Below are 23,869 nucleotides of genomic sequence, written 5' to 3' on the forward strand. Positions count from 1 at the left end.
TTGCATACATGATTCACAGAAATGTGATGACATGTGAGGCTCTCCAAAAATTATAGATGGCTTCTTAAACATCTCACAAACTGAATCCCAGATTATGCATGGGTGGACGTCTGTGCCCTGGGAGTTTTTGCTGATATCAGTGACTGGTAGCTCCTTCATATGGAGATGCTGCCGAAAGCAGGGGGAGAAATATATATATATAAAAAAAAAAGAGTAGGGAAGAATAATAACTCTGTGTGCTTGATCCCACAGGAGTCTTTATGCCTGTGCTCAATACAGTAATATTGTCAGAAAGATGGCTATCAAGACAAATCATACAGAAAACTTCAGGACTGGAACAATTTCTAGGAACAAACAGAAAATCATCGGGGTATCTGAGGTAAATGTCAGTGCTGGTACAGAGGAATACATTTGCCATTAAGCTCTGCTGACATTTTCTCTTTGAAGATCCTTTTTACAGGTGCTCCTTATCTGGACAAATGTCTGTCATTTGGGACTCATGTTTTCCAAGACAGCCATTTTGCTCAAGCTGACTTTGCTTTTAAACTCCTCACTTTTAAGTTTCTTTTTCTAACCGAGATGAAGAATGAAATTGGGAAAACACATCGATTTTTCCATACAACAAAACATTTCTGAAGGCTGCTAGGCTGAGGGAGATTAATGCTTCCAGGATTTAAACAGTGACTTAACATTTGGCAGAAAGATCATATTAGTACCAAAGATATTCCTCCTGATGATCTTGTGAATTTTTTTCCTAGTTTGGCCAGTTCATATGTGTCCAAAAAACCTGTCTGCATGTACCAACGTGTTCTGTTTCCTTATAGCTCCAAATGCCAGCGAGACTTTCCTACACAGCAATGGACTTTTACGTGCATCCCATTGCCTTTCACAATATAAACCCCATAACACAACGGACCTGCTTGGCTGTTTTCACTGTTAGTTGCAGCAGCCATGCATGGCCCGGCTCGGATGTCCTTTTGCTCCTGGGATCCTTGTGGTAAATGTTGCAAGACCTTGCTCTCTTTGCTCACCATGCTGCTCCTTTTGCACGGAGCACCTGGGGGGCGAGGAGGAGAGTACAGAAGGATGTCCTTTGTGGAACAGCTGCAGACCCCCAGGGGAAGAGAGGTTGGTCCAAGTTCCAGAGAGCTGAGGAAAAGGCATAGAAGGGAGAACGGAGGACCTGTGGCAGGTGGGACAGAGGAAAGAGCAGCATCAGAGGCTGGATCTCAGGGCTGGGAGTGGAACAGGCTGTGTGGCCATAGGAAAGTGCCTGCCATAGCCAAGTGTCAATGAGGCACCCCCTGCCCCCCTCAAAAAGCCCTCACCCTGTGTACAGGACTGCAGACACATTAACCCCTTCTCATTTCTTCGAATCCCTTTCAGCAGTAAATTCACTTCAGGCATTTGTTGAAGGCTGCTGTAGGTTGAAGGTGTCAAGCCCTTCTGAAGACGCACAGAACGTTAATCCGGTTTGACACCCCCGAGCCTAAGGGCGTTGGGTGCTGCTGTCGCAGCGCGTTACGGTCAGGACCACGGAGAGCGACGGGCCCTTCCCGCGGCGAGTGCGGGCGCTCCCCGCCCCGCGGCGCGGGAGATGCTCCGGGGCCGCCCCCCCGCCGCTGCGGCCGGGCCCGGCCCGCCGGGGCCTCCGCCAGCCCGCCGTGGGCAGGCGCGCGCCGGGCGCCGAGCCCCGCCGCTTCAACGGCCGCCGCACGCGGGCGGGCGCGCGCGCAGGGCGGTGGCGGCCGGGGGGGAGGAGTCACGCGCCCCGGCACGCTCCGCCGGCCCGCCCCCCCCCCCCCCGCCCCCCCGCGATTTCCCGCCGCCCCCGCCCGGCCCCGCGCGGCGTTCCCGTCTCGCAGCCGCGGCGCCCGGCAGCGCCTCTCCTGCGTGCGCTGCACTTGGTACGGCCCACCCCGGGATCATGGCGATTGATGGTAAGTAGGCCAATAACGGGCTCCTCTCGCCCCGAATCGCTCCCCTCCCCCAGCCCCCTCCTCTCCCTCTCCTCCCCCGGGCACGGGGAGGGGGGCGGCTCCGGCGGGGAGGGCTCCCACCGCGGCGTGAGGCGGGGGCGCGCCGGAGCCGAGCGGCACCCCCGCCCGGCGGTGCCCGGAGCCGGGCTGAGGAGGGCGGCAGCGGGGCGCCTCTCCTCTCTCTCCCCCCCGACCCGGCCCGGCCCGGCGGCGGGGGCTGTAGCGGAGGGGCCGTGTCGTGCGGAGGGGAGCGGGGAGCGGCGCCGCTCCCTCCTCGCGGCTCCGTGCCTGGGCGCCGGGCGCGGGTAAATAATCCCTGGCACGGTGGCCGGCATCCTTCCGTCCCTCCTCGTCCTCCCCCGCACCGGGGATGCCGCGCTGTGCGGAGGGGACCCCGGGGCACGGAGCCGCCCCCCCCGTGCCGTGAGCCGCCCCGGCGCTGGGGGGCGGCGGGGGCTGCGCCGCCTCTGCCCGCCGCCGGGTCCCGGAGCGCCGGAGCCAGGGGCTGCCGCGGAGCAGCCCGCAGCCTGGCTGGGAACGGCCCTTGCTGAACGTGCGCAGCCCTGCCCGGCCTTCCCGGAGAGACTTTGCCAACTGCTTTAAAACTCATCGTCCCTCCTGGCCCCGAGTCTCTGAAAACTGCTTCCCCAGGCGAGGGAGGTTCCGCGCTCTGTGCCGGCTGCCCGGCTGCTGAGAGCTAACAGGCTGTGCTGGCGCCTGTGTCCGCAGATCTTTCTAGTCATCACTTCACAACAACAACAACAAGGAAGGAGTGAGGTGTGCTAGACACTTGTTGGGTTGGTTTGGAGATGATTATCTGAAAAGGCAGGGTGTCAGAGCTTTGTTTTGAAACCTGCCCTCTCCATTCTGAGAGTAATTTTGCACCTGGTTAAAAATCCTTTAAAAAAAAAAAAATTCTCAGAACTTGGTTTCCAGCAAAAGAAGGTCCTAAAGTATGCTGCTTCCCCGACTGTGGCGTTTCTTTCTGAAAGCATCTGTTGTTATAACTTAAAGGATCTACTAAAACAGTGAGGGGAGGGGGGGAAGGAAACAAACTGCTGCTGTTTGTTTTGCATGTGCGATGCTTCTGTGCTGTCATTTTCCTTGAATTAGTATTTCAGGCCTCTGTAAGAGGTTGTACTGCACAAGCAGAGCTGCGTGTTCACCCTGTCTTGGAAGGTGTGTGGACCAGGACTCTGAGTTGGCCAGCTTTAAGTTGGCTAGGTGGTTTTCTGCTGAAAAGCCCTCTTAATGTTATCAAGAAGATAGCAAAAATTTCTGCTGGGTCTGGACTTTTTACATAACTCAAATGCAGAAATTAAATCCTTCAAAGTCTGTCTTTTGTTTTCATTGTAGGCTGCATTATCGCAGAAATCTGTGAGGTTTTCTTAGATCTGAAAATATTCACAAAAATGTGAAATTCATGTTTAACATTTTCAGAGGGTTTAGGATATTACTTCTTAAAAGTTAAAGCAAATACTCATGAATGATTAAAGCAATCTAGCCTTTGAAAAGATTGCAACACTTCTCATTAGGAGCAGACTTCAGAAGTAGCCCAACTGCCTTGTAGACACTTAAATGAAATTGCCAAAGTGGGGCTTCAGCTCTTGAGAAAATTGGGTGCGTAGTTTGTAGTTACATGTGGGGTGGGATAAAAAGAAAATATCCAATCATGAAAATGATCTGCTAGGTTTTGATTTAGTACTCTTCCTGAAGACAGAAAATGCAGTGTACTTGCGCTGTAGTCTGTAGCAGGCATGTAGCATCCTCTTTTGTTTTCAGCTGAATAGCTGATTGCTGTAGGCTTGTTAGTAGGTGTTAAAATTTTTACTCTTTGTCTTGGTCTTCTCTCCCTACTGTCTGTGCAACAGTAGCTTGCCTTGACTTCCCTGATTAGCAGTGCTGTTTCCTGGCCAGCAGTGTTGAAATATGTGAGTTTGATTTGGGTGAAAACTAACTGTTGAATTCAGGATCAGACCACAGGACAGGGTCAAGATACAGAATTTACTTTGTGTCCAAGTAAATCTGTAAATGTATTTAAGTAAACAGAGAAGATACTTTGCTCAGTTTTAAAGACACTGCAGTTGTCCAGGTTGTTTTGATTTTTTTTTTTGTTTTGTTTGTTTCCCCGGTGAAGTCATGGGAAATAAGTAAGATTGAAAACTTCTGATTGAAGAATAAATATAAAATAGTTCAAAACTCCTTCAAAGCAAGACATATACAGTTATATGAGGGCACAAAATTAAAAGAGCTCAAATTAAAATAGGATTTGTTAGCTGCAAGAAATTAAGTGCTTTTGGTTATTAAATATTTGTAAGTACTATTTCCCATGCCACTTTGTCAGTATACCTCTTTATAGTTGTTCTTACATGAAACTCCAAAGGTTTTAGAAAAAGCCACACTTTTATATCAGGTGTTATAGAGAACCAGGGAGCTGTTGGCCATGGCCAATGACCATTGTCATTTTGGTCAGTGACAATGCTTTGTTACTTTTATGCATTATGATCACTGACGGACTTTTAAAAGACAAGTATTCTTCCTGTGACCAAGTTGAAAGCCTTAATTTAGTGATGGTGGGAACAATTACATCTTTTTCTTTAGAAAGTTAATATGTTGAAATGTGCTCTTTTCTATTTCTTTATAAGGACATCAGGTATATAGTCTGCATAAGTCAAGCAAGCTCAGATTTGTGAGGAAACAGCAGAGGGCAACTGGAAAAAATTTGGCTTAAGTGGGATTAAAGAATTGGATTTACAGTTCCTATTTCTGTATATTTCTCTTCCAAAATAAAAATGGTGTTAAGTAGGAGCTCTGTTTTAAGATACAAAGTTTCATGCTTAATATTTCCACTTTTTCATGGGGAAAGGGTGAATTCATCTAATATGGAGAGTATCAGAACGTGGAGGATGGCAAACGTGGTAGAGAGTAAGGCCGAACTGAAAGCAGTAGTAAGACCAGACTGGTAGGCAGTCTTGAGATTAAAAACCTCCCACCTGTGGCTGTCAGACCTGGGGTCTTGTGGCAGTTTGCTGTGACTGGGAAGAGGGAGAGTTGAGGAGTCACTTCTGAGAAGCCTTCAGCATTGCCCTGGTAATGTTCCTCATGGCAGCATTAATTTGATTTCTTTGTGCCGCTTTTCCTCTTCTGAGCAAAACTTTGGCACCTGCTTTAAGAGTTCAATTGAATTGTAGACTGGGTGAGGCGCTAGAAATGGAAATCACATCGCATTGCATGGAGGAAAGAAAAGAAATTTAAAGGTTGCAGTGGGGTGCTTTGTAACCTAAGGCAGAATTGCGTATCTTGCATATCCTCATGAATCTACTTTTACCAGGTTTTTGGGCTGCACTTGAACATATCGTAATGTGGTATAGACTACACAAAAGTGTATGTTTCTCAGGGAAGGGAATACATTTAGAAATGAACCTTTTCAGAGTGAGTTAATTCTTTTTGAATTTAAGTTCTTTCCTGTGGTTTCCATTGTGAGGAGTTAAGTGTTAAACACTAAGAAGTAGTATTAAAGAGAATAATGAGCTGTACAGGTAAAAGGGATCTAGCAGAGAAGAAAGAATTACAGGGTGGTGCTGTTATCTAGGAAGTTATTGCTAGAGTAGTGAGATTAATGAACATGGCTTCCCAAATTTTTTCCTTTGTGGTCCTACCAGTGTAACACTTGTCCTTCCTGATGTAGCATGCCAAGGTCCTCATTGCCTATCTAGGCTTTTTGAATACCTTTCATTTTGTTCCTGCATCGCCTGAGTGTCTCTGAAGTGTCATGAGCTCTCTGATGTTTCTGACAAAATTGTCCTCCCTTTCTTCCCTCATCTACCAGCTGTTTGGTTGGGAACAGGCAGCTGCAGCTGTGTGTGCAGTGCAGGGATTTATGAGCTGGTTGGCTGTCCGTGTGTTTGGTGGGTGTCTGTGTTTGTGTTGTATTTGACTGCTGAATTTTCACGAAACATAGAATCCTAAAAGTGTTAAGTTCCTAAAACTTTCTGTCGATATTGGCTTAAGTTAACCAGTGAATTTGTAAGCAATAGGAGGATGGGGCAGGAAATGAACTGTTTAATTACATAACTCTCATTTCCTTGGGAAGCAAAACCAAAAATTACTGAATGAACCTACTTCTTTTTTTTTTTATGGCAATAAGAAGAGAGAGGATTTAGAACACTGCTTCATATAGGTTGCGTGAAAACTATGTCTAATTGCAGATTTCCAGAATCCAGAAAAGGAAACAAAAGATCAACGAGCTGCATGCAGTGCTTAGGTAGGAGTAGCGTATGTATGGCTCATAGGTTGAATCTTGCCTAGAGAACAGTTTTATCTTGACTTCCAAGTTACCTGGGATGTTTGGGTGTCATTGCAGCATGTACTAGAAGGATATAAGATGCCACAGAGGCAGAGGTCCACAAGTTAGCGCTGACCTGAATTGGCCGAAGTGCTTCTCAATCCAAGTTGGTGCAGCCAGGGCAGGAGTTGAGCAGCAGTATTAAATAAAGCCTAAACATAAGAAGCCATGTTTTGTACTTAGGCACACTTATAAACACATCTGTCAAACGTAGGGTGGATCAAATGTCGGGGTATCAGATTTGATCAGCCACATGGAATCTATTTAATGCTGTCATATTCTCATTCACTGTCTGTAGTGGAAACTATACAGTGAGTGTTACCTGTTACTTATTTTTTTATTGTCATTTTAGGGATGATTCTGTGCATTATATGCTGATGACAGTAAAACTTTGTACACCATCATCACTGTAGTGTTATCTGTTGAAATAAAGCAAGCCGTTAGGTCTCCATCACCTTCTAGGTAATAGAATGGGTTACCTTAAAAAAAAATAATAAATCTAACCTCTAATGCTCTACAGACTTTTTTGACAAGCTCCCTGTGGGCTCAGTTGAAACCATCATACTTGATATAAGAACAGTTGATGTATTCAAAGTGAAATTCTTATTGAATTCTGTTTGTTTTTAATGCTTAGCACTTTTGCAAAGGGGAATTTTTGGCATTCAAGGTGGGCATGCAGGAAAGCAAACATAGTTGCTGATGAAAAATGTTGGCTTATATTACTGCCCATCAAAATACAGGGGATCTACAAGGGAGGAAAGTCTTGCTGTCTTCCAGACAACTTTCAACTGCTTTTACCATTAGGTCATATTTTCTTTTCACCTTATTCCCAGCCTGATTCAATTACACTTCTTCCAGCTTTTGTAATGAATGGTGTGAGGGATCCACAGCTGATATTCTCAGGTTTTTTTCCTGAATATTGTCAGGTTTTGAACTGCGTAAAGCAAAGGTCTGATGTTCATATGTAAAACTAAATGTGCACCTGGGGATTGAAGTAGATTTCAAGTCAGCATTCAATCCTTGCACTTCTTAACTTTTGATTATTTAACTCTTGGATGTGGGAGGTACTTTCTGATTTTTTTCGTGTAAATCTGTCTCCAGAGTGAGATGGAGAAGCTTTGGGCTGGTTTTGAAAGTTAATGAAGACAGAAAATGAGTGTTGAGTTTGTGAACCAATAGGTCACACTCTGCAGAGGAGCATCTTCTTTGATGTGGAGTGGTAGTTTCAGTATGATTGACACACATCTTAGAGGTATTTTTGTTTTGTGGTCTAAAATAAGCAGTTTTCCTATTAACTGGGTTCTTTTGAAATATAAATTCTTTGTAGTAATTTCCCTTTGTATCAGAAACTATGTGAAATATGAGAAATCCAGTTACTGATGCTATTTCTGTGAGTATATTTTTCTTAGAATTTAAATAACTAAAATTATTAAAATGTACACTTTTAAAGTAAATTATACACAGAAGTCCATAGATCATCAATCACTGAAAAAAAGAAATATTTCTCAGATTACTTTCTGTTGTAAAACTTTGCTCTAGAGTGGTGGTTCAGTAGTGTTAAGTAATAACTGTAGGAATTAGCTAAAACTCATACTAACTTTTCATCCCTTTTTTGCTATCAACTTTTGTTAATGACATCTTTCTTTCTATATCCAGAGCATTAGATAGCACCATACCTTGCTTGGCAATGTATATTTAATCTTCTTGTCATTTACAGTGAAGGAACAATTCTTGTAGCTGCTGGTTCTCTTTCCATTCTTATTTTAAAATATATCCACAGGTTTTATATCAGTCAGATTCGATCCATCTATGCTGAATGTTTTTTGTTGCTAGTTACAGTTACTGTGTTTCTCCATTTCCACTAGTAAGACGCTTGTGGTTTAACCCCAGCGGGCAACCAAGTACCACGCAGCTGCTCACTCACTCCCCCTCACCCAGAGGGATGGGGAGGAGAATCAGAAAGGAATGTAAAACTCGAGGGTTGAGATAACAACAATTTAATAGGTACAGCAAAAGCCGCGCATGCGAGCAAAGCAAAACATGGAATTCATTCACCGCTTCCCATGGGCAGCAGGTGTTCGGCCATCCCCAGGGAAGCCGGGCTCCATCACGTGTAACAGTTGCTCGGGAAGACAAATGCCATAAAGCTGAATGTCCCCCCCTTCTTTCTCCTTCCCCCAGTTTATATACTCAGCATGACATCGTGTGATATGGAATACCTCTTTGGCCAGCTGGGGTCAGCTCTCCTGGCTGCGTCCCCTCCCAGTTCCCTGTGCCCCTCCAGCCCTCTTCCCTCGCCAGGCCCAAGAAACTGAAAAGTCCTTGATTTCGGATAAACATTACCTAGAAACAACCAAAACCATCAGCGTGCTGTCAGCATTGTTCTCACATCAGAGCTAACACACAGCACGGTACTACTGTTAAGAAGAGAACAACTCTATCCCAGCTGAAACCAGGGCAAAGAGTTATCTGAAGTGGTATTTGACTGAGAACAATGTAAAATAAAGAATTTGCTAATCTTTTTTTAAAAGTGCTAATTATACTTCAGTTGTCAGTTAGGGAAAGAGAAGTGTGTGGTTATTCTGAGTGGAAAGAACACTGAGATGATATTATTTTCATGATGGGGTGAGAAGATCCCTGAGAACCTCTCTGTGACATAGCTTAGAAAATCCGTGCTATCTCCATTTCATTTTGGCTTCTGTAAGCCCATGGAGATACTTCCATTTATTTCATTGTGTGTAGGATCAGATGCAAAGTTTGTTTAAAAACCAGAAATGGCTATGCTGTTCTTGATTCATTGTCATTGATTGTTAATTAATTGATCAGTGTCATTGGTTCAGTTGATTACAAATATAATTAAATATTTTCCATGTAGAAAGTTTTAATGCTTGTCATTACTTTTATGGTTGGATAACAACGAGCAAAATACTCTTAAGTCAGGGCAGGTAAATGACCTTATCCTTAGGCTAAGAAATTACTAGGTAGCAACAATTTTTAGTGGTGCTAGCAGAGAAGACAGCCTTTGCAGTAGGAGTTTGTATTATAAAACCAGAATGTTGATTTTGAACTTTTACTCTTGAAAACTTCTGGTCTTGAACACATCTGCTGCTAATTTAATCTGATACTTACTTTTCTTATTAGTGGGTTAGACAGTAAATAATTGTTCTTTATTCACATGCTTACATCCACCATCTGTTGTGGTTTTTTGCCAGGTCCAAGAGTCTTGGTACATTAAATCACTTCTCACATGTAACCGTTTTTATTGACTTCTTTTGCCTTTCTCTGTGACTTCTGTGGTTTTACTTTATTCTCTGAGGTAGGACAGAGAAGACATCAGAATTCAACAAAATATACAAGATGTGGGCGCATAATAAGTATATAAAATAACAAATTTTATTTTTTTAAACTTGCTGTGTCTTTCCTAATGAATTCAAATGTTGTTTGCTTTTTAGTTTGCTTTGCGACTATTTCCAAGCATTCAACGTTAAATATTTCATTTTTTATATATGCAATATTATTTGTAGGCTAAAATGGTGAAAAAGGATACTAAAGGAGTCCAGAGGCGATTTTATACCGTGAGTGAGGATGGGCTAATGGGTGTATGTAACCTTTTTGGAAAAACACCATACTGATGCCAGCTGTAGAGCTGCTGTTCTGTGAAAGTCTTTTCAGCTTTATTTTCCTTTCCAGTTAGCTGTCTGTCCATCTAAAACCAGATTCTTCCTTAAATTCAGTTCATGGTAGGAGGCAGTTTTTAAAGGATTAGATTTGTTGGTATCTGTAAGCCAGAATGCTTTCATTATAGTTGTCTTTTAGAATGAATTTATTGTATGTTATATGAAACAGCTTAGCGTAAGAATGGGTTTCATAAGCATCTTGTGTTCATAGCAAAAGCATTAGTATTTCCACATGCTTTGGAGATGTCAACATTAACTGTGTTAGGCTTTATCACTTGTATCCTGTTTTGCATTTCTGCACCATAACACCTCTACTTCATGCATTTGCTGCACAGCACTGTTTTTTCCTTCTCATTTGACGGTCTTGCCTGCTTGAGGCAGGTGACCAGCCTCACCTGTGATCTGTAGATTGACTATGGCTGTGTCTGATGGGAGTCACAGAGCAGGAGTGAAGGAGCTCTGCTGAAATGGATGTGCTTTGCCACCGCTGTGCATGGGCAGCAGCCGCTGCCCCTCTGTAATTCGGCGAGGTGGGCTCTCAAGGGCTGTAATGAATGCTGCACTGCTGGTTGTGCTGCTCAGCCTGTGTGGTATTGTCATTCTGCACTGGAATTTCATGGGTTTTTCAAGTGAAAAAATAGTTGTCTAACGTTGAATGGAATGTTAGGTGAATGTTTATTGAATGTAGTCCAAACTTATGAAAGTGCTATTTAAAATACAATCCTCAGCAGGAAAGTAATTAATCATATAAAACTATGTTCCAAAATGCACCCCCGTTGAGGAAGACTTCTGTGATACCCTGTAGTGTTCTGCTGCTGCTACTAACATGGATTTGTTGCTGAACTGAAGAATAATGTATTCTATATGCAGTAGCCTAAATTGCACCACAGTACCAATACTGGAACTGAGACCGTGTGTGTGTTTGTTGAAGGGATGGAATGCACCGTCACTGAGTTTGTGGGATGATGCCAGGCAGGGGAGCAGTTAGTAAGCTGGAGGGCAGGGCTGCTGTCTGACAGGAACTCAGCAAGATGAAAGAATGGGCTGGAGGGAACCCCATGAGCTTCAACACAGGCAAATGGAAAGTCCAAGTTCACGCAGCGCTGCAAGCTGTGGCCAGACTGGCCAGGAGCAGTTGCACAAAAAAACCTGAGGGTTCTGGTGAACAGCAAGCTGAATGTGGACCAGCCGTGTGCATCCAGCCGTGTTAACCCAGTGTGAGAGAGACTGACAGACTGAAGACTCCAGCAGAGTGCTGCGAAGGTGTGCTCTCCTCACATGAGGAGAGGCCTAGGGAATATGTTTGTGTCGTCCAGGAAAACCTGAAGGGGACTCACTGCAGCCTTTTGCTCTGTAAGGGGATCTAAGAAGTGGACGTGGTTTCTCCAGGTGCACCATGACAGCACATGAAGCAATGGGATAATCTGACTGCCTGTAAGGAAGAAGTGCTCCCAGTGAGAAGGGTCACACCTTCCCTGCTTTCCCCTAGGAACCGGTGGTGCCTGGAGATCAAGGGATCGTGGTCCTTGCAAAACTTGGTTGGTTGAGGCCCAGAGGAACCTCCTGTAAAGGTGGTCCTGCTTTTAAGTCTCTGGGAGCGCCAAAGGTCATTCCCAACCTAAATCACTCTGTGATGATGCCTATGTTAAATTTCCTAGCCAATTATTTTCAGCATCTGGTAGCAGAGTTTCAACTAAAGTCCAACCATAGTAAACTTTTAATTTTGAATTGTACTGCTTTCATAAAGACATAAAATATTACAGTTTAATCAATACAAAATTCAGGTGGTGCTTTATCTTCTTTGATGTACAACTTTTCATCTTTTGGGTGTGATAGTCATCTTGGCAAGTAGAGATTTGATATGCAAAATATGTGTCTTAAATTGAGAAAATTAAACTTCACCAGGTGTTTCAGCTGTCTCTGTAAAGCATCTAGCCATTTTACTTGTGCTAAATGTTTGAATTATTTAGATTTTAGGGCCACTAGGTGGTCCTTCTTGCTCAAGAAAATTCAAATGTTTTGTTGAGTGTGCAGTTCTAAAATTACTTCATCTTTCATGATTTTGCATTTACTTCCATTGCATGAAATTATGAAAAGCTGTATGTCCCCAGGGGTTTTTTTTTGTATTCTCAGATTACATTTTGGGTAAAGTATTATGTAGTTTGAGATGCAAACTCGCTTAAAACTTTGCACTGTTAAGTAGGAGATCATGTTCGTAGTCAAGATGAAATAGAATTAATAATACTTTGTATCTAAATCAAACTTAAATTTTAATTAACTATAAAAGTATGGTGAACTACTGCTATATTAAAATCAATTACTTTAAAGTAACATTTAAAGACTAAAATTTAAGAGATTTTAAGATCATACTGATGACCTTTGGGGTTTGTGGGCTTACTGACACAAAACCAGTCTTTTCAGACTGAAATACTAAATTAGCAGGTGATGTCTTCCTGTCATGCAAAATGTTTTTATATTTTCAGTTTAGTTTCTTTCAATGACTAGGTTATTCAAAGCTGAGAGATTCTTGGGAGTTGGAAAGACAGAAAAACTTGTGTGTGTTTGTTAATCTGTGAGTAAAAGCAAGGTGTCAATAACGTATTAATTCCACAGTTTTGACGAGGACTAGGGAAAAAAAAGAATCTGTGCACGTCACATGAGGGTAATATTTCATGTGTTTAATAAACAGGTTAATTTAAAAGATAAAATATACTTTCTTCAACTTTATTTTCAGAGCATGTAGATCACTTGATATATTTTTATTTAATAGTTGATTTCCATTCAAAAGCAGTTTGGAAAAAGTGATAGATTAATCACCTATTAAATGAGGAATATAATTCAGCATTTTCTAACAAAATAAAAAGGAAAAAAATTCTGAATAAATGCATGTTAAAATTTTTAAATTTATTAGATAGCCTTGTGGTCAATAAAAAGTAACATGACAATTAATGTAAAGCCTTTATTTAGTAGAACACCATCACATTTTAGCATCTAAGCAACTGAAAAAAGATATCTATCTTTAGAAAACAATAGGTAGTGATGCAAAATCCAAACTTAAAATTAGTATTTTATGATATTTCAAGCTGGTAGATTTCACTGGGGGCAGTATATAACTAAAATCTAATGCTTGCTGTTCTTGACTCGGTAATTTCTAGGTGAATCTTTGTTTTTAAATAACTGTCTAGCATCTGTGTAATGAAGAAAAAATTTTTTCCCCGGTAATTTTTCTTCTTTCTTCGCTGCTGAATTTAAGTCTACTGGGGGAAGAAGATACAGGGAGGAGTTTCAGGCACTCAGTTTCTGTTTTGCAACTACTTCAAAGAATATTGTCATCTTCTTCCAACGTTTGTTTTTTTTAATGCCATGTTGTCCTAAAGCTGGATTATTTTGTTTATTTAGTTTTCATTATGTTTTCCTTCCAAAAAGGATATTGTCCAGCTGCTAGAATGCACTGAAAAGAGGCAGTTGTTACATTGCTTTTAGAACTGGGTTTTGTAATGGTGACAACTGTACAAAAGTCATGGGATCCTCAGTCTCATTGGTACTTGATTTCCCTTTCAAAAGTACCTTTGAGGCTTATATTTCATGTTACTGGATATGAAAAAAAAGGTATGATGATATAAAATGAGGATTCTTTTTAAGTTCATACCTCATAGGCATTTAATTTTATTTATAGAAGAGTTATGTTTTACTCCATTTATTTGATCATTTTCCCCCTCTAATATATGCATTTCCTACAGTTACTTCTTTAAAATGTAAATTTAAGTCCAAATACAGGTGTCTTAAAACTTTTACACCACCATCTGTTAGTGTTATAAATTATGGGTTTTAAATACTAGTTGATGTTATATCATAATATCCTTTATTGTGTGGCATAATTCCTGTATTATGGAATGAAGGAGATAATGTATTTCCACATTTTTGAGATGGAAAAGTTTTGTTATCTAAAGCTTGTTTTAGTGTGTGATGCAGTGTTTGGAGCCCAGTACCGATTAATGCATATGGAATAGATGTTTTTTGAGTTCTGGGAACTGTCTGTTCTGTATTTTTATGGGGTTCTAGAGAACTGGGTATGAAAACCTGTGAAAAAGGCAGTTCCCTTCAGTTCTGTATTCATACACGTGCAGGCTGGTGGTGTCGGCGGAGAAGGGGTTAGTGGGCGTTGGGGTACGGCCTATCTTAGCCATAGCTTGGTGTAGCCTGCAGTTTAAGGCTTGACTGTGGAGTGTGTCTTTCCAAAACATATTTTTTTAAAAGAGGATTGTGAATACTGTAAATGTATTCAATATAAAGTAATCATAATAAAAAGAACCCTGCTCTTCTAATACTTTCTAGATACCATTAAAAAAATGCCTTCAGTAGTTTGTAACTGCCATACCTCCTTCTGCAAGGCTTAGAAATAGGTTTTTCATGTCCCATCCCTGTGTCACACCTTCCTCCTTCAACAGGGTTGACTGAATGTTTTGTCCTTCCTTTGTGGATTCCTTCGTTGTCCTCACTAGGTATATTATGTATCGGTGTTTTGTTTACTAGCTGTAATTATAATGCTAATATGTTTTTTATTAAAATGCAAACTAAAGCTTAATATTTCTAGCACCAGTTTTATTGTTCTTGTATAAATGTCCCAAATTCTATACAGCTGTTTAATTAAAAAGACACCCACTTCTAAAGGAGAAATTCCAGGTAAACTCAACCTTTAGTAAAGGGCTTTTTTTTTTTTTTTTTTTTTTTTTTACCATGGAATAATAACATTGTTTTGGCATTCTATTATAACAAATATTGTTGATATTTTGAGAATTCTGTAGATGGTGGTTCCCTCAGAACAGGAAATTATGTTTTATGCTTGGGAAATCTTAGCGTGGCTTCAGTTACTTTGCTTGCATTTGCAATTTCATCTGTATAAACCCTATGTAAAACTCTTCAGACTGCACCATCATTACATCTATTTTCTCCAAAGGATACAATGTGTTAATTGAAAACTTGTTAAAGAAATCTTTTGCATTTTTATTAAATGACATGGGTTTACAGCTTTTTCTTTTACACTGTTTATAAGCCTTATTAAGGAGCTAAATATGTTTCACTTGTTACTGTTTTCTAATGATTTATTTCCACATAGGTGGAGAACGAACTTGTGGTGTGCATGAGCTAATCTGCATTAGAAAAGGTAAGCGATGGTTTCTTAGCTTGAGATTAGTACTGGTAGAGAAATCTACTACCTAATGTTACGATTTTATGTTTTCTGGATCTTAGTGTTGCAAAATATTTTGGTGCTGACACTGTCAATGAAAAAAAGAAAAAGTGTGAAATTCCAAAATGAAATTTTATTTTTTACAAGAAGGAAAAAATGTGCTCTTCCGATATTCACTGAGTTTCATGAAAGTTCTTAATGATCAGCTGTGATAGGAAACCACAAAAACTTTGATCTCTGCCTTGTCTAGACGTTTGTAGGATAATTTGATTTTTAGTAGTAATAGAAAGTTGTGAGGATAGTTTAAACAGCTGATGGACTGGCAATCTCTGCTTATGTTTTCAGTTGAGATCCTAATGACTCAGACTTTTTTGAAAACAACCGTGTCAGTAATGAAGCCAGTAACTGACAGCATGAAACAGAGCTGTGCTCCAAGGAGGACTTCTAGAGGTTTAAAGCTGAGCTACAATAACTGAAGTTGGAGTTTGACAGAACAGCTCAGCTGATATATTGACTAGATACAGTTCTGTTTTCTGTCCCTTTTGCCAGCCCTACACTCCTTTTTGCAGCATTGCTGTTGAATCTCTGTGTTCTGATCTGAAAGCTAATAATAACCATGATAAAACAGTAGTTTCTTCAAGGATTAGTTCCTTCAATTGACTCAACATTAGGTCAGAAGACTCTCACTCAGCACTTTGAAAATGAAAGGAATAAGAAAGTGTGTTGGGAGAGGAGGAAGATTGCAAGACTTTTTTGACAACAGCCAAGTGTTAGACTGGCTCAATAGTATTGTCAAACCACATCATACTTGGTAGCAATACATTTTGTTTGGCCTCTGAGTAGAGCTTAGTTTCCATTGCATTCACTTAAAGGTTTTGGTAAAATCAGGGTTTTTTTAACATGTCCCCTTAATATCTCCTAACCTCAGAATTAATTCTACTGGTTAAGGTTAAAAATAACTTAATGATCACAAGCCATCTTTTTCAAATATCTTTTAAAAGAGTAATTGAGTGTTGTGTGTGGTTTGACAGTATTGTAATTAAAAACAATTTTCAGCTTTTTTAAACTGTAAATTTCATTCTTGCTTTTTTTATTACTACTTTGTCATTTTGGAGGGGAGGTTACTTTTTCCTTTTTATGATTTGGTGGTATTTTTGTTCTCCATTGTTTTTTAAAAAAACTTCTTTATTGCTGCCTCTATTTTTCCATTGATGTACAAGCTGGTACACACAGTGCTCTGGTAATACACTCTGGTTTTCTTTCTGAATTATGAAACTCATTTGGTTCAGGAAGCCTGCTTGATAAAGTTTCAAAATCTATTAATCTTGCTTATCCCTATTTATTATAGGGTACTGTAGTGTTTTTAAGAAACAATAGTTTTTCTGCATTCTTGGAGGCAGTGTTGTATGGTTTTTAATGTTATTGCTGGGAAGCTAAATATAAGATGTACAAAAAAGTACAAAAGATGTACTTTTGGTTTTTTAATGTTATGTTATGCCTGAACATCAGATCCTAAGCTCTGTTTGTCATTGATACGATATGATAAACAGTTGCATGGAACCAACGTTTTAATATTGGTGATTATAAATTAGCCTAGGGTTAAGTGTGATTAAAAGAGTGCCTCTCTTTGTGCCATTTATGCCTGCAATATGTTGGGTTCCTTTATTCTTCCTATGAGTTTTCATGTGTATTGTGTGCCCCTGCGCCTAGCCATGTTACCGATACATTTTCCCTTGCGGTGTGTGGAGCAGGTGCATTCTTCTCCATCCTCTCTCCCTGCTTGAGGTGTACATATAAAGCAGAAAGTGCTTGCCATCGTATCACTAATCTTCCAGTTGTGTAGTGTTTTGGTTACTTTATCTAAGATTTTACTCATCTGATATGCATTCAAGATGTTTTTATGGTCTGACCAGTGGCCAGGCTCCTAAGGGTTACTTTATTTACCTGTTGTCCAGGCCTGCTTGTTTGCCAGGATCAGAGTGCATGCTCAGGACCCCGTATTGTCCTCCTCTAAATAGGAATGCCTTTCCAAGTTGGGAATTCCTGGCTGCCAGCAGTCTGGAGCTGATCAAATCAGACCTTCCAGCTCTGTCCTTAATGCCACTGGGTACTTGTTTCAAGCTTATTTCACAGGATTGAGGTGAAACGTTTTGTGGGGTAGAGGTCTTCCTCTTCCCCATCTCTTGGCTGTGCTGTGCAAGCCAAGCTGTTTTTCCATCTGTGAGCTCACTGTAAAAGTTTGATGGACAAATTAAATACACTGACCCGTGGATATGTCCTTGTAGTCTTGTCTGGTGCTAGGTAAGTTTGCACTGTCCCCCTCTCCTTTTTTGCTGGTGTCTGTGTGACTGTGGCGCCGGGAGAGCACACCCTGGCACTCCTAGTGTTTCACTCATTTTCATCGCAGGCCGTCCATGGGGCTCTGAGGATGTGGTGTGGTGTTTAACAAAATGGTTCCGCATTTGCCATTTGTCTGAAAGCCTCTGATGCTTTCTGTAGAGTGCCCATGTGGAACTCTGGAAGAAAGATCAGTAATAAATAGCCAGCTTAAGTAACTAGAGATCTTAGAGACGTCCAGTGTACATTTGCGCGTTGCTTGTCCATCCATCTTTCTCATAGTCCTTCCAAGTATGTTGTTGAGAAGCAACTAATATGAAAGTGTTGTTCCTTCTCACTTGTCCTGTACTGAATCATGAAGAGGGAAAAACAAGCAAGCATGTGTCTTGTATCAATAATGCACAGGAAAACTTTCCGGTTTCAAGTGATGGAATGTAATTAGAATTTATATGGCGTTTATACAACTTGAAGAAAAGCTGTTGCTGGTAATTAACACACTCCTAAATTGTCTTTTTCTTGCCTGCCCATTCATTTTTGCCAGAAAAGTAGGTACCTTGGTGTATCAGATGATGAAATGTGGAAAGGGACCAGAAAGGTCTGCTGGGCTATGTGTGACCACACTGTTTGGCTCAAATTCTTTAATGAAAATATCTTGCCTATATATGAAGTCATAAATGTAAATACAAAACCCAAAGCTTAAAAAGGAAGCATCTGCTCTAAGAATATTCAGCTGTTAAAATGAAAATAATTGGAAACTTCACATTTTTTGTAAATTTTGCATTTCTCAGATTAGTCAGAAGTATGGCTAAAAAAAGGTTTTGGGTTTTTTTTATGTTTGTTATCTTCAGGTTTTTAGGTACTCTAGGCTGCAATATTGGGACTGCAAACAGTTGTGTTTACATTTAAAACAGTTGTGTTTTCATTCAAAAGCATCATTAAAGCATCTTTGATGTTAACAATGCTTCCACTGAAATAAATAAAACTAATTAGGTTGGTAGATTTATCTGAAGCTTTCTAAGACTCAAAGATTTGCAAGTACAGTTGTAATGCTTATTCAACATCTGAGATTATCTGAACTCTAGTGTAAATATGATACCACGACAGTATCAATACAGAACTCACAATTGCTTGGTTAGCAACTCTCTAGCACAGGGCCTGCTCCCCTGTCATATGGTGGTGTTATAGCTCCACAGTTGCCCAAGATACACTGTGGTGGGTCCACTTCTAGTATGCACAAGAAACCTCACAGTATTTTTATAGTGTTTTGCATGTTCAGTTTCCTTTCAGCAGATTCATACATTTTTGAGAAGAATCTGCAGAGAGCTGATAGGGAGTAAGATGACTGATAGGTTTTTCTGGAAAGCCTTGGAAACTAATTTGTATGTGTTTTTAAATAGAGGCTGCTTCTAAATGCATAAATATGGGGTTTGAGTGTCCTGAAAATGTGCTGTTTTGTGGCACACAAAATTAGATGTTATGTAACATCTAATAGCTGCAAAATACAGAATAAGTCACCTTGCAGCTGCACAAGAACTGTAAAGAAGTATCATCAGTTACAGACTTTTGGTAATAACAGCACTGGAATTTGTGACTCCTGTGTTTAACATAGGTAAATGTTAGTTGAACTGTTTGTGTGATTTTGTATTTACACATTGTTGAATTGAAAAAGGAAAAAGATACTTTTGCTTTTATTATAAATGAACTTCTTGTTTACTTCTATTATTTAATGCAAGTTTGTTTTATGTACACAGACATACTCAAAATCTTACTTCTTGTCTGACAATACAAATTGAATATTTGGCTAAGGAAAGAAGAGTCCTGTTTAGTTTATTTAGTAGTGACTGAGTCACTTAATTCAGTGACTTAGGGTTCTTGACAGTAGAAGGTGACAGACAGGGGTTTCCTGAAATTACCCAGTTAAAGGATTGCCTTTTTGCTGGCTGTTCTCCTAACACAGAGATGTTTTTGAGAGAATCATGGGAGTTGTGTTAAGTTGTTCCTTTGGTTATTTGCTATGTGTATAACAGAATTTAGGGAAATTGAGATCAGAGTTCAGAAAACTATATCTTACTTCGGCTATGTAGTGCACTGTAGCTAGGCTGCTAGTCTAACGTGGCTTTTGTTAGATGTACTAATATTTTAATTAAGGGTGTCTTCAGGTTCTGTTTGTATAGATGAGACAGACTTGTGATGAGTGTGTACTATACTGAGTTGTAACTGAACAAACCCCCTCTAATATATTCTGATATGTGTAATACTGTATGACATGAAAGTGACATTAAAGAACAAAATGTATGGTCATATTATTTTTAGGTCTCTTTCACCTTTTGTTGTTTATGTATTTTTGAGGTGAAGCAAAATGGTACTTCTAACTCAGCATTGTATTTTTTAATTAATTCATGGATATGTGGATTGAGTATCTGAGTAAGGTTCAAGTTGCACAGATTTTTAAAAATTATCTTTTAGCCCTTTTTTCTTTTGCAAGCTGTTCTTTCTATTGTTGTGGCAGTCTCGCAAACAAAGGAAATTATTCAGCAAACTGCCTTTGTGACTAATAATGGAACAGAAGTGCTCTTTAATATGCAAAAGAAGGAAGTTGCAAAGAGACAATGTCTTTAGCTGACAATGAAAAATGTCACTTGTAATAAAATTTTGAAAAGATAAGAAGGTATGAATTCTTGTTTTGTCAGAATATGTTTTAAGTAGAGCCATGTCCTCTTTAATGTGCTGGTCAACTATCCTTATCCATTTGCATGTATCTGAATGTTAAGTTGCCGACTGCATTTAATTCAAACGGAAAAAATTCATACTTATTCATGAGTTTCATTTTACAAGTAGAAACATTATTTTATTCAAAGTCAACTGAGTCTGATACTCAAATTATATTACAGTTTTTATGATAGTGAACACTAAGTAAGGGCCTCTGAAAAAGAAACAAAATAATTTTCCCCTTTTTCCTCTGCTCTGGTTTTTCATAAAGCGAAAGGTGATACCACAGGTGGTGGCAAATTTCTTTAAATTAGGTAACCTCACACTAATGTAAAATATCATACGTTGTTTCTACTCATTTAAGGGTTAAGATGTGGACAGTGCAAAGTAAAGTGCATTTTCTCTTTTTACAGAGATACAAATAAAAACTTCATTAAAAAGTATACACAATTAAAGCTACTTTTATAATGTAATCGATGTGTTCATATTTGTGCTGTAGTTAATTTTAAATAGACAAACAGATATTTTTTTTCCAGGCTAGAAGAAATTTTGTGTCCTTAGCCCCATGAGTGCTAAACTTAATAAATCTGGGAGATACTATCCAAGTATGGCTACGTATTTAAAAAATGAAAGTAATAATGTTAGAATTAACAACACCACAATATATACTAAGTTTTGCACTCTGTTGGAAAGCTAATCTGTATACATTTTGGACTAGAGAAAATAAGGAGTAAATATTTTTTCTTTGAGATTATTGATGCCCATGCAGGAAGCAATGTTTACTTTCTGTGTGTTCTCCTGTGTTTAGAGTCTGCTGGAAAACAGCAGCTACTGGGGGTCACGTAATTCCAACTCTCACAGTAACTCTTCTTCCATAACGAGTTTTGTGTTTAAGAGCTTTGCTATATCCAAACTGGCATTTCTTCACTTAAAATGTTTGTATAATCGCTTTTACTCCGGAGTACGATACACTTTGCTATGTAGCTCAGTTAATGACTGCGCTGTTCAGAAATCTGAATCCTGGATAGTCTCACACTTTGTTGTTAATTGTAGTGGCTGATAGGAAAAATGTGGTTTTAAAAGATTTTTTATTACATTTTTTTTCCCCCAGTAGTGGAGAGTTACATCATAGTAGCTATGAAGTTTTGCAAGTCTCTAGACCCCTACAGGTCTTTAAAACTTTTGCACTGACGGGATTATTCGAGTGCCATTAAAAAATCTATAATCACTGCTGTTCCCTTACCCACTGTGTGGAGAATACAGTCGTGTAATATGCTATGTAATTGCAACAGATTATTGGGATTTGGGGGTGATCAAGATGATTCCATGATCTATGTCTATTCCAAGTAGCAATGCAATGCTTCCTTTGCTGTTTCTTTTCAGAGATTTCCGTTGTGAGATGGGACTTAATAGGAGATGAATTCCATGTTAGAGAGAAAAGGCACTGAGGGACTGGTAAAGCAGCAGGGGTGGCAGGCAGACAACTTCCGCAGCCCATGAGGATTTAGGAATGAAAAGATTTCTGTCAAAAGTTTAAATCTCCATCTCAGACTATGGCTTCTGTTATTCCTAAATTCTTTCTTAGAACAGTGATGTTTTGAGCCCAGGGTCCTTTCTTTCCTGTAATTAAATTTATCTCCAGAAGATAGGTTTTTTTCAGCGTAGTATTTTAAAAGGAAAGGAATTCTGTAAAAGACAATCTGCAGAGGCAATACGAGAGTTGCTGCTAAGTGTTTTTGTACAGTTCTGTATGTGACTAGTTAACTTGCTGAACCAAGTCTTTATTAATAGACACTATAATTTATGAAGTATATTGAACTTGATTTGATGTAAATATTTAGTCAATTAATTTCATTGCTCAAAATAAAATTAAATAAATTGATTTTTAAAATTAGAATACATTCTAAACTTTCTTCCTATGTGAAGGAAGCCCTGAAATCTAGATATTAAACCATATTTTTTTCATATTAGTCCTAATTAGGTGTTAGGAAAATGAGGGGAAAAAGAAGTTCTGATTTAGCTCTGTAGCTGTGCAGATTATCCTTCAGCCAGTGTGAAGTGACATAAACCAAATGGTAAAAATTTGCTATTATTCCTGATAACGTTCCACTGGAATAAAAGTGACAGTGGAGTTAGACCAGTGTAGCTGACATCATACAGTAATTCCAGTAAATTTTTTCATGTAAACAAGCACATTTATTTTTTACTTAATGTTAGGTATCTGACATTTTTTTATAAATTAACCTTTAAATGGCATCATGTATCGCTTCAGATAATGTAAGCTTTCTGTTTTCCCTAGTGTTACTTTGAAAGGTTTATGTATAGAACTTTTAAAGGATGTTGTTATTCCAAATAGAAAGTTAAACAAACACTTTCATCCTGATTTCATCCTGTTGGTCATTCAAAGCTTCTGAAAGGGTCATGTTAGTTAGTAATTTTATTATTTGGGAAATTCAATTGTCATTTCAGGTTTATGTTCATTTTTAGATGACTTCCATGTTAAAATTGCATGTCACGGTACTATACTCGATATAGATACTTCAGATGTTTGAAACACAGGTAGCTCATGTTGCATGTGCTTGTAATTTGTACCAGAGAACGTGTAAACGTGCTGTATAACAATGTGCAAGATGCAGGAGAAACAAACACATAGTAAAGAACATCGTAAGACTAGCAGTGTATATTAAAATAATAAGCTGACAAATGTAGCCATCAGCAGTGGGCTAAGTGAAGAAGTCTGTGCTGCAGATGAAAGGCAAAATACAGATTTGAGTTGAAGGGGGTAGCATCTTTATACAGAAAGGCTTCAGTTTTAATGTTACCTAAATTTAGCTAAAAAATTAAAAACATTAACAGAGGAGATTTAATTCTGTTTTAAGTTGAACTAAAACATTTTTCCTAATGCTTGTTTTGGCAAAACATAGAAAAAATAGGTACATTTGTAGAAAGGAATTACATAGCCCCAATGTTTTAGATGAGAGAAAGGAGAAAGATGAATACAAAATAAAAGAGGAAGCATAGGAAATAGTTTTGGAATTTTGTCTTTTGACACTTTTAGTAAAACTTTGAGAGGGAATTCAGAATTCATTGTCATTGACTTTTAGCAGAAACATCAGCTAGTCGGTTTTTGTGGTGAAGTTGCTTCTGTTTGTTATATGGGAAACTATTCTATAGTAATGTCAGCTGCCACATAGAGTTTGTCTTGCTTGTAAAACAGTGCAGGTAGTCAAGAATTTAATTTTTTTAGTCTTTTAACACAATGCTGGATAAAATATTGCCCCCTGTAGGTGTAGCATTTTGTCTAGGTAAACTAGGTTCTATTCAGTTGTGATTGCTTCTTCAACTACTCCATCAAACAGGAAGATAGTAATTCAGCTAAATTAATGTGGAACTTTGTGTATTGAGTCTACCTTGTCAAAGAAAAGCTGTTTAGAAAGAGCAAAAAATCTTACTTAACCTTCAAGTACAATTACTTACTTTTAGAGTAACTATAATAACCTATGGAATCAGTCATAAAAGAAACACATGTAAACTGACACATACGAAAATACAGTTCTTATTCCTGTAAGCAGTCAGACCAAAGTATTTTAATTCTGAGCTGACTCTGAGGTATAGATTTGTTTGGTTGCTTTTT

General features: G+C 39.3%; 1 protein-coding gene across 3 annotated transcripts in view; it reads left to right on the forward strand.

Moving 5' to 3' along the window:
* The first annotated feature begins 1,818 nt into the window (after positions 1 to 1,818).
* Positions 1,819 to 23,869, forward strand: part of SYT14 (synaptotagmin 14) — an 88,955-nt gene continuing 66,904 nt past the window's right edge. For all 3 annotated transcript variants that reach the window (XM_055816581.1, XM_055816583.1, XM_055816584.1), the window contains exons 1-2: positions 1,819 to 1,940; positions 15,118 to 15,165. In XM_055816581.1, the coding sequence (XP_055672556.1) occupies positions 1,928 to 1,940; positions 15,118 to 15,165 (61 nt within the window). In that variant the 5' untranslated portion in view covers positions 1,819 to 1,927. The remainder of the gene's footprint in view (positions 1,941 to 15,117; positions 15,166 to 23,869) is intronic.

The sequence above is a fragment of the Falco peregrinus genome, chromosome 11 (genome assembly GCF_023634155.1).
Source record: "Falco peregrinus isolate bFalPer1 chromosome 11, bFalPer1.pri, whole genome shotgun sequence".
NCBI lineage: Eukaryota > Metazoa > Chordata > Aves > Falconiformes > Falconidae > Falco > Falco peregrinus.